Source organism: Electrophorus electricus, chromosome 5 (assembly GCF_013358815.1).
Source record: "Electrophorus electricus isolate fEleEle1 chromosome 5, fEleEle1.pri, whole genome shotgun sequence".
Lineage (NCBI taxonomy): Eukaryota > Metazoa > Chordata > Actinopteri > Gymnotiformes > Gymnotidae > Electrophorus > Electrophorus electricus.
This window is the reverse complement of record NC_049539.1, coordinates 29,375,555-29,385,554: the sequence shown is the minus strand read 5'-3', so window position 1 is coordinate 29,385,554 and position 10,000 is coordinate 29,375,555. Positions and strand designations below refer to the sequence as shown.

General features: G+C 45.2%; 1 protein-coding gene and 1 pseudogene across 1 annotated transcript in view; one reads left to right on the top strand and one right to left on the bottom strand.

The window, feature by feature from the left end:
- The window catches only part of osmr (oncostatin M receptor), a 12,240-nt gene extending 5,253 nt beyond the window's left edge, over nt 1–6,987 (top strand). Inside the window, exons 8-18 of the mRNA XM_035525903.1 lie at nt 1,386–1,536; nt 1,632–1,711; nt 1,875–2,079; nt 2,421–2,603; nt 3,900–4,001; nt 4,259–4,417; nt 4,556–4,708; nt 4,850–4,931; nt 5,202–5,286; nt 5,364–6,111; nt 6,275–6,987. Coding sequence (XP_035381796.1) covers nt 1,386–1,536; nt 1,632–1,711; nt 1,875–2,079; nt 2,421–2,603; nt 3,900–4,001; nt 4,259–4,417; nt 4,556–4,708; nt 4,850–4,931; nt 5,202–5,286; nt 5,364–5,756 — 1,593 coding nt within the window. The 3' untranslated portion in view covers nt 5,757–6,111; nt 6,275–6,987. The remainder of the gene's footprint in view (nt 1–1,385; nt 1,537–1,631; nt 1,712–1,874; nt 2,080–2,420; nt 2,604–3,899; nt 4,002–4,258; nt 4,418–4,555; nt 4,709–4,849; nt 4,932–5,201; nt 5,287–5,363; nt 6,112–6,274) is intronic.
- A 1,221-nt stretch (nt 6,988–8,208) lies between these two features.
- The window catches only part of LOC113568471, a 21,000-nt pseudogene continuing 19,208 nt past the window's right edge, over nt 8,209–10,000 (bottom strand).

Genomic DNA, 10,000 nt, shown 5'->3' with positions numbered 1-10,000 from the left:
TGAGACATCTATGAGTGTGTATATGTGGATGATTTTAGGTGTGTATATGTGTGTGTGTGTGTGTGTGTGTGTGTGTGTGTGTGTGTGTGTGTATAGATATGTGCTGTGAGACATCTATGAGTGTGTATATGTGGATGATTTTAGGTGTGTATGTGTGTGTATAGATATGTGCTGTGAGACATCTATGAGTGTGTATATTTGGATGATTTTAGGTGTGTATATGTGTGTGTGTGTGTATGTGTGTGTGTGTGTGTGTATAGATATGTACTGTGAGACATCTATGAGTGTGTATATGTGGATGATTTTAGGTGTGTGTGTGTGTATAGATATGTGCTGTGAGACATCTATGAGTGTGTATATGTGGATGATTTTAGGTGTGTATATGTGTGTGTGTGTATAGATATGTGCTGTGAGACATCTATGAGTGTGTATATGAGGATGATTTTAGGTGTGTATATGTGTGTGTGTGTGTGTGTGTGTGTGTGTGTGTGTGTGTGTGTGTGTATAGATATGTGCTGTGAGACATCTATGAGTGTGTATATGTGGATGATTTTAGGTGTATATGTGTGTGTGTGTGTATATAGATATGTGCTGTGAGACATCTATGAGTGTGTATATGTGGATGATTTTAGGTGTGTATATGTGTGTGTGTGTGTGTGTGTGTGTGTGTGTATAGATATGTGCTATACACACTCATAGATGTCTCATAGCACATATCTATACACACACACACACACACACACACACACACATATACACACCTAAAATCATCCACATATACACACTCATAGATGTCTCACAGCACATATCTATACACACACACACACACACACACACACACACACACACACACACACACACACACACACATATATATATACACCTAAAATCATCCACATATACACACTCATAGATGTCTCACAGCACATATCTATACACACACACACACACACACACACACACACACACACATATATACACACCTAAAATCATCCACATATACACACTCATAGATGTCTCACAGCACATATCTATACACACACACATATACACACCTAAAATCATCCACATATACACACTCATAGATGTCTCATATGTGGATGATTTTAGGTGTGTATATGTGTGTGTGTATAGATATGTGCTGTGAGACATCTATGAGTGTGTATATGTGGATGATTTTAGGTGTGTATATATGTGTGTGTGTGTGTGTATAGATATGTGCTGTGAGACATCTATGAGTGTGTATATGTGGATGATTTTAGGTGTATATATATGTGTGTGTGTGTGTGTGTGTGTGTGTGTGTGTGTATAGATATGTGCTGTGAGACATCTATGAGTGTGTATATGTGGATGATTTTAGGTGTGTATATGTGTGTGTGTTACAGGAGCTGCAGGTTAAGGTCCCTGAGTGGGAACGGCGTGTGACTGAACATGTGAAGCATCTGCAGCCTAGCTGTCAGTACTCCATCACACTCTGCTGCCACCTGCTGGAAAACAGCTGCCGCTACACCACCAAACCCACCCACTTTACAACAGGTCACCTGATCTCAGAGACCAGCTGTTGTCTGAGTCATTGCCCCAGAGAGATCAGTGCTGGGATAAGCAGTCTCTCTCTCTGCTCTTATATCCAGATCCTCTGGTGACGCTCAGTGTCTGGCGGAGGATAGAACGCAGAGCTCACAATCGCAGCATCGCAGTTCTGTGGAAAACTGTAAGTCTCAGACTGAGTAGCACTTCTACAAATGCAGTTACAAAATGCATCATCATACAAGTGCTTCCTCAGAGACTGATCTGTGCTTTTCAAAGCTGCAGTTATTCTGTGGGCCAGGGGACAGCAATCTCTCTCTCTCTCTCTCTCTCTCTCTCTCTGTTAGTTTAACAGCGGTTCAGACTCCAATGTGCAGGTGTTTGAAGTGTGTGTGAAGCAGAAGGATGCTCTGAAGAGTGTGTGTGAGAACGTCACAAAGACACAGGTGGATTTAACAGTGGGAGCCGGAGTGTATCATGTGTCAGTGAGAGCAGTCACACTCGTAGGTTTATCTGAACCAGCCCATATCACAGTTCCATCAGACCACCCAGGTGACTACTGCACGCACAGACAGAGCGAGCCCGTGCTGACAAACATGTCTATTTACTCTGTTGTATTTTCTCACAGTTAAAAAGTGTAGCACTTAGGCACATCACATATGCCATTTTAGCCTATTCAAGTACACGTGATGTAATTAAATTGCAATGAATACAACTTTAATTACTTTATTTCATCACTTATTAACTTCATACATCTCCCCCCCCCCCCAAATATGGAAACAATTAAGTAGACTGTTTAAAGTAATTACTTTAGATTTGGTGTATAACAAAGTAATAGTGTGACTGAGTCTGCAGTTTGAATCATGTGATTTGTATACTGACTGTTTAAACAGTGTCCAAGTTAGTGGAGAAGAGGATTATGGGTGATGCGGAGGGGTTCCTGTTGTCTTGGTCCAGTCTCTCCTCAGCCACTGGTGGCTACATTGTAGACTGGTGCAGGAGAGGTAGTGCAACACCATGTGACCTGCAATGGAGTAAAGTGCCAGCCAATCAGACGTCCTTGTTTCTCACAGCAGGTACAGAAATGTGTTTGCAGGAGCCACTCATCTCATGAGGCCCAATCACAGAGCTTTTTGTAGTCGTGAGGCCCAATCACAGTGCTTTTTGTAGTCATGAGGCCCAATCACAGTGCTTTTTGTAGTCGTGAGGCCCAATCACAGAGCTTTATGTAGGTCTGTATGGGGGATGTGAGTGACTGCATGTCTGTATGGTGTATGAGTGATGGTAGGTCTGTATGGGGGATGTGAGTGACTGCATGTCTGTATGGTGTATGAGTGATGGTAGGTCTGTATGGGGGATGTGAGCGACTAGGTCTGTATGGTGTGCATGAGTGATGGTAGGTCTGTATGGGGGATGTGAGCGACAAGGTCTGTATGGTGTATATGAGTGATGGTAGGTCTGTATGGTGTATATGAGCGATGGTAGGTCTGTATGGTGTATATGAGCGATGGTAGGTCTGTATGGGGGATGTGAGCGACTAGGTCTGTATGGTGTATATGAGCGATGGTAGGTCTGTATGGGGGATGTGAGTGACTAGGTCTGTATGGTGTGCATGAGCGATGGTAGGTCTGTATGGGGGATGTGAGCGACTAGGTCTGTATGGTGTATATGAGCGATGGTAGGTCTGTATGGGGGATGTGAGCGACTAGGTCTGTATGGTGTGCATGAGCGATGGTAGGTCTGTATGGGGGATGTGAGCGACTAGATCTGTATGGTGTGCATGAGTGATGGTAGGTCTGTATGGGGGATGTGAGCGACTAGGTCTGTATGGTGTATATGAGCGATGGTAGGTCTGTATGGGGGATGTGAGCGACTAGGTCTGTATGGTGTGCATGAGTGATGGTAGGTCTGTATGGGGGATGTGAGCGACTAGATCTGTATGGTGTGCATGAGTGATGGTAGGTCTGTATGGGGGATGTGAGCGACTAGGTCTGTATGGTGTATATGAGTGATGGTAGGTCTATGGGGGATGTGAGCGACTAGGTCTGTATGGTGTGCATGAGTGATGGTAGGTCTGTATGGGGGATGTGAGCGACTAGATCTGTATGGTGTGCATGAGTGATGGTAGGTCTGTATGGGGGATGTGAGCGACTAGGTCTGTATGGTGTATATGAGTGATGGTAGGTCTGTATGGGGGATGTGAGCGACTAGGTCTGTATGGTGTGCATGAGTGATGGTAGGTCTGTATGGGGGATGTGAGCGACTAGATCTGTATGGTGTATATGAGTGATGGTAGGTCTGTATGGGGGATGTGAGCGACTAGGTCTGTATGGTGTATATGAGTGATGGTAGGTCTGTATGGGTTTTTGCAGATGGCTTCCAGAAGGGATGCAGATACACATTTAGGATTTTTAGCTGTCACTCAGAAGGGGACCTTGTTCATGAGAAACAGATCGGCTATTTGGAAGAGCAGAGTGAGCACACGCAGTTATACACACACACGTACAGTTATACACACAGTTATACACATGTACAGGTACATACACACAGTTATAGACAGTTCACACACATTTATATACACACACACACAAATATATACATTTATACATACACAGTGACAAACGTAGTTACACACACACACACACAGACACACATACATAGTTATACACATACAATTTGAGTGCATGTATTAACTGAAGATGAGGTGTTTGAGTGCATGTCTTTCTGGCAGAGCCTGTTCAATTCCCCGAGCTTGAATTTCCACCGAGTGTCAGCTGGACATCCGTAAAACTGGAATGGAGTTTTAATGAGGAGGATCCAGCTCATCCTGGATTCATCACAGGATACATGATAACAGTCCATAATGATTCTCAGTGGAATTCTACTCACAGTTAGTCACTCACACACACACTCACTCACACACTTTCTAAAGAAATGGTGGTGGTGTAGCATGTAGACTTGCTCATGTTGAGCAAATGCCTGCGCTCCATGTACTGCCCTGCTAATGTAAAGGTGTTGTTGGCTGCAGACGTGTGGAGCCTCTCTGTGCAGATGCCTGACTGTAAGAGCCTGGAGGTGGCAGGTCTACAGGAGAGCCAACAGTACACAATCTGTCTGGCAGCATGTACATGTGTTGGGTGTGGTCCTGTAACCACCCTCACAATCACCACCCTGCAGAACCGTGAGTCGCACACACACACTAACAAATGCTTAACAATCTTAACAAACGCCTCTCTCTGACCAAGGAACACGGCATCCTCCAACAGTCCTACTGACAGACGTTACTCTGAGCGTAGTGGCATTGACACGCATTCACTTCCAGGTTACCTTCTGCTGGCGAAGGTCTTGACCCCTCTCCTCGTTGTGATGGGCTGTTTCCTTTGCTTTTGGCCTTGCAGAAAAACGTGAGTGAGTGAGTGTTTAACCGTCATCTGTATACTAACCACAATACACAGTGAGTGAGTGTTTAACCGTCATCTGTATACTAACCACAATACACAGTGAGTGAGTGTTGAACCTTCATCTGTATACTAACCACAATACACAGTGAGTGAGTGTTTAACCTTCATCTGTATACTAACCACAATACACAGAATCATACAGTCATATAATGGGTACAGCATGCAGTTTGGATCCTTGAGGTAACAAAGATTTTGTTTGTTGTCATTTTACAGGTTGACAGGAATCGCTGTAGATGTTTTTAAGTTCCCATCAGATCACACTATGAAAGTGTTGGAGTTGGACGGCAACCTGTATGAGGTAAGTGTTCTGTATGCTACCTTTTCTCTGTGTCCCTGTGTGGGTGGAGGAGTGTAAATGTGTTCCACTCCCCATAGGTGAGTGAGAACCTCAGAGCTCTGCAGGTGGAGGACTGTAAATGTTGCGAACTGGAGATCATGGAGGCACCAAGCACCGTGGCGGAGAAATCCTGCCTGCTGTTCACCGACAGCTCATGGAAACAGAAGGACCTCTCTGTGCTAGCTGCTCCACCCCTTACAGAAAACAGACCCACCCCGGTGGGTTGGGCTGCCGCAGAGAACGCCCCCCCGTGCAGAGAGCCAGGCGGCGAGACCATGACGAGCATGGTGAACCTCACTTACCTGTCCTCCCTGCCATGCCCCGAGGATCCTGAGGGGGCACCACCGTACCACACCAGCCAGGAGGCTGGCCCCAGCAGCGACGGCTACGTCACCTCCATAACCATGGTGACACGATGTGACTCAGGATGATTTCAATATTTGTGTGTGCGTGTGTGTGTGTGTGTGTGTGTTTTGTGTGAGAACGTGTGGGAGGTCAACTACAGTGACTGAGCACAAACTCCCATCAGCTGTTCTCTGTATTTGTACATCTGTGGTATTTTGACAAGCTGCAAATTCCTGATAACCATATTTTTAAAAAAGTGTTTTGACTGCACAGAGAAGATTGAGTTAGTGTTCATCTGTTTCTCAAGACCTTAAAAAAGCAGACAACTGCTCAAGAGGTTTGGACTTGATCAACATAATAATCCAATTACACAACCAGAGTTATCGGTTCAATCCTGGAGATGATCAAGCTTACTTACTGAAAAAGACGTTGGACCAACCAGTGAGTCAAACCTTTTGAAACTAAATAAATGTCTTGTTGATGGCTGTTATTGCTTAATTGCACTGATCACAGATCTTACCAAGAAGCAGGAGTTTGGACTTTAAGGTTTTAAAAAAACAGACCTGTAAGTAAATAGATGCCACCATTCATTACTGCTCTTCAGACACACACGACCCTGACTCACCTCAACCCGGTGCCCAGAGAACGCAGATGACCCTGATGAAGCTGAGCCCCTGCTCTCTCAGCTCCTATGCTTGAATGTGAAGTGCTGGACAAGCAGTCATCTGCTGAAAGAGAAAGCTGCTGACCTCACCATTTTGTCTGCTCAAAATTCATCTTAATTACTTTGTCTTGATTACTTCATCTTTCGTGGAAATTCTATGCATAAATGTACTAAAAAAACTTACCAATAAAATAATTTACATTTCATTTAAGGAAAAAAGAACATTCCTGCATTGCGGAGTATAAGACTAACACACATCTCTCAGCACTCTGACAGATTCATAAAGCACACGAGCAACCGCTGCAGGTACTCCTCTCCAAACATGAGCAGCGCTACCCCAGTAACAACCATCATCTGCCAACAGTCCCAACTCCAACGCACTCTTTAGGTAAAATCTAGTGGCACTTTACAATAGCTCCATCAGTGCCAGAACAGCAGAAACTCAACACACCGAACCCTCACTGTGAGACCTTCGCCCTGTCTAGTGGTGAATTAGTACCAGCAGAAACTCAACACACCGAACCCTCACTGTGAGACCTTCGCCCTGTCTAGTGGTGAATTAGTACCAGCAGAAACTCAACACACTGAACCCTCACTGTGAGACCTTCGCCCTGTCTAGTGGTGAATTAGTACCAGCAGAAACTCAACACACTGAACCCTCACTGTGAGACCTTTGCCCTGTCTAGTGGTGAATTAGTACCAGCAGAAACTCAACACACTGAACCCTCACTGTGAGACCTTTGCCGTGTCTAGTGGTGAATTAGTACCAGCAGAAACTCAACACACTGAACCCTCACTGTGAGACCTTCGCCGTGTCTAGTGGTGAATTAGTACCAGCAGAAACTCAACACACTGAACCCTCACTGTGAGACCTTCGCCCTGTCTAGTGGTGAATTAGTACCAGCAGAAACTCAACACACTGAACCCTCACTGTGAGACCTTCGCCCTGTCTAGTGGTGAATTAGTACCAGCAGAAACCCAACACACTGAACCCTCACTGTGAGACCTTCGCCCTGTCTAGTGGTGAATTAGTACCAGCAGAAACTCAACACACTGAACACTCACTGTGAGACCTTCGCCCTGTCTAGTGGTGAATTAGTACCAGCAGAAACTCAACACACTGAACCCTCACTGTGAGACCTTCGCCCTGTCTAGTGGTGAATTAGTACCAGCAGAAACCCAACACACTGAACCCTCACTGTGAGACCTTCGCCCTGTCTAGTGATGAATTAGTACCAATAGAGTCAATCCCAGACTGCTTATTTAAAGACCCAAAAACACCACCACATGCAGTGTTTACATCAGTGCGCCATTAACTACCCCAGCTGTGGCACCACCTGCAGGCAACACTCTACCTCTGTGCTACTGTACGGACCACATGAAGTTGGAGTGGGCGTATTCTATGTAGGAGTGGGTGTGATGCTTGAGGCTGCTTTATAAAGCGACCGGTTCATTATTGCAGACAACAGCACAACCATCTCTGCTGCTAGATATATTTCTACCTCCACTGTGTAAAATGTTCAGGGTGTGTGTGTGTGTGAGGGCTCAGCAGTAGCTACATGTGTGAGGTAAATAAAGTGTTTTCCTGTCTCTCTAGGTAGTGCTAATATTTGTACAGACCACACACGTATCTCATGTTAGGATGTGGAAAGATCTTGCACCTCGTGCGACAAATGCTCATATCTGATTGTCTGGATTAAAACACACACACACGCACGCATGCACACAAATAATTTAAATGTGACTGCAAATTCAGCAGTTCTGTCACTTCTGATCAACACTGGAAGTTGTAAGTTCAGTGCACAATTCCAGAGGGCAGTGGTCAGTCTTATAGTGTTGTAGCGCGTCCGTATCATCCAGCACAGTGGAGCCCTCTACAGGTAGAGGAATGCCAGAAACACACTCAGGCCTGAGGTCAGCTGGGAGGGCTAGAGGAAGAGTCACATGTTGGGGGAGGAGTCTAACGAAGTTTCGTCTGTAGCAGTTTTCACTGGTTTGGATAAAACAGCTTCCGCTTCCTCGTACAGCTGCAGAGAAAACAGAACAGTTACGCAACCCGCACGCACGCACACACGTTAGTCTGAGTGTTACCGGTAGAAAGTGCACATCCTGGAACAGTTCTTGGATGAAGCGTCTGATGGGCAGTCGAAACCTACAGCGTGGCAGTAGGAAGGACACCTCCTAGTACAGACACATCATCAAACACACATGCAAACTTCTCCTTTATCCTGTAACACACACACACACACACACACACACACACACACACACACACACACACACACACACACACACACACACACACACACCTCAGGTGGAACAGGAAGGAAACCTCAGAGTACAGATACACATCATGAAACACACACACACACACACACACACACACACTTACGTGAGCAGGCCAGTCTCATGACTCTTGATTGCGACAGATGAGCTGAGGTTGATGACCAAACGCACAATTTCTTTCCTCCGGAGCACACGACAAACAGGACCATCCTCTGATATCACCTTACCTCCTGTACACGCGCACACACACACACACACACACACACACACACACACACACACACACGTACTTACCAGCCACTTTATTAGGGACACGTTCAACTGCTAGTTAACGCAAATATCTGATCAGCCAATTAGATGGCAGCAGCTCAATGGATTTAGACATCCAGAAACCGCTGGTCTACTGGGATTTTCATGCACAGAACATCTGTAGGGTTACAGAGAATGGTTTGAAGAAGATAAAATATGCAGTGAGCAGCAGCGAAAACACCTTGTTGATGCGAAAGGGCGGAGGAGAGTGACCAGACAGGCTTGAGCTGATAAAAAAGGCAACGGTAACTCAAACAACCTCGTTATGACTGAGGTGTGCAGAACAGCATCTCTGAGCACACGCCGCAGACCAGCACGCAGTGTCACTCCAGGACTGGCCCCTCCCTCAGTCTCAGTCTCCCTAACAATCCGTCATGTGCTTCTTTGTTTTGCTCTTTTGCTTTCGCTCCGTTAGTTTCGCCACTTGTTTAGTTATCCGCCCTTCAGTAGATTCACCAGTTCCTGGTGTCTCCCATGTTATCTCGTGTATTTAAACCTGTTATCTCGTGTATTGCAGTTTGCCGGTCAGTGATGCATGAGGTCTGGTCTTGATGGTGAATACGTGTCATGCTTCGGTCTGGTCGTGTTGAATGTACGCTGTGTGCACAATTATTAGGCAAGATGTATTTTTGAGGATTCATTTTATTATTGAACAACTACAGTGATCTCGGTCAATCCAAAATATTATGAACCCTCATACCTGAATATTTAAAAAGGTAAAAGTGAGATTTTGGCTTTCTTGGGAGAATATCTGTGTGCGCAGAATTATTGGGCGACTATTAGTGTGCAGAATTATTATACAACTAAATGCAAAATGGAAATTTTCCCATCTTGTTTATTTTCGTGTGTTAAAGTGAGAATAATAAACAAACAACTCAAAATAAACATTTCTAACATTAAAAAAAAGCAGTGAGCAACATAGCCTCCCTTCATTTGCCTTCCAGTCATGGAGTCTGGCAGTTTCTTACCCAGCTTACGATCAGCTTTTTGTGCAGCAGCAACCACAGCCTCCCAGACGCTGTTCAGAGAGCTGGACTGTTGTCCTTCACCGTAAATCTCCCGTTTAAGAAC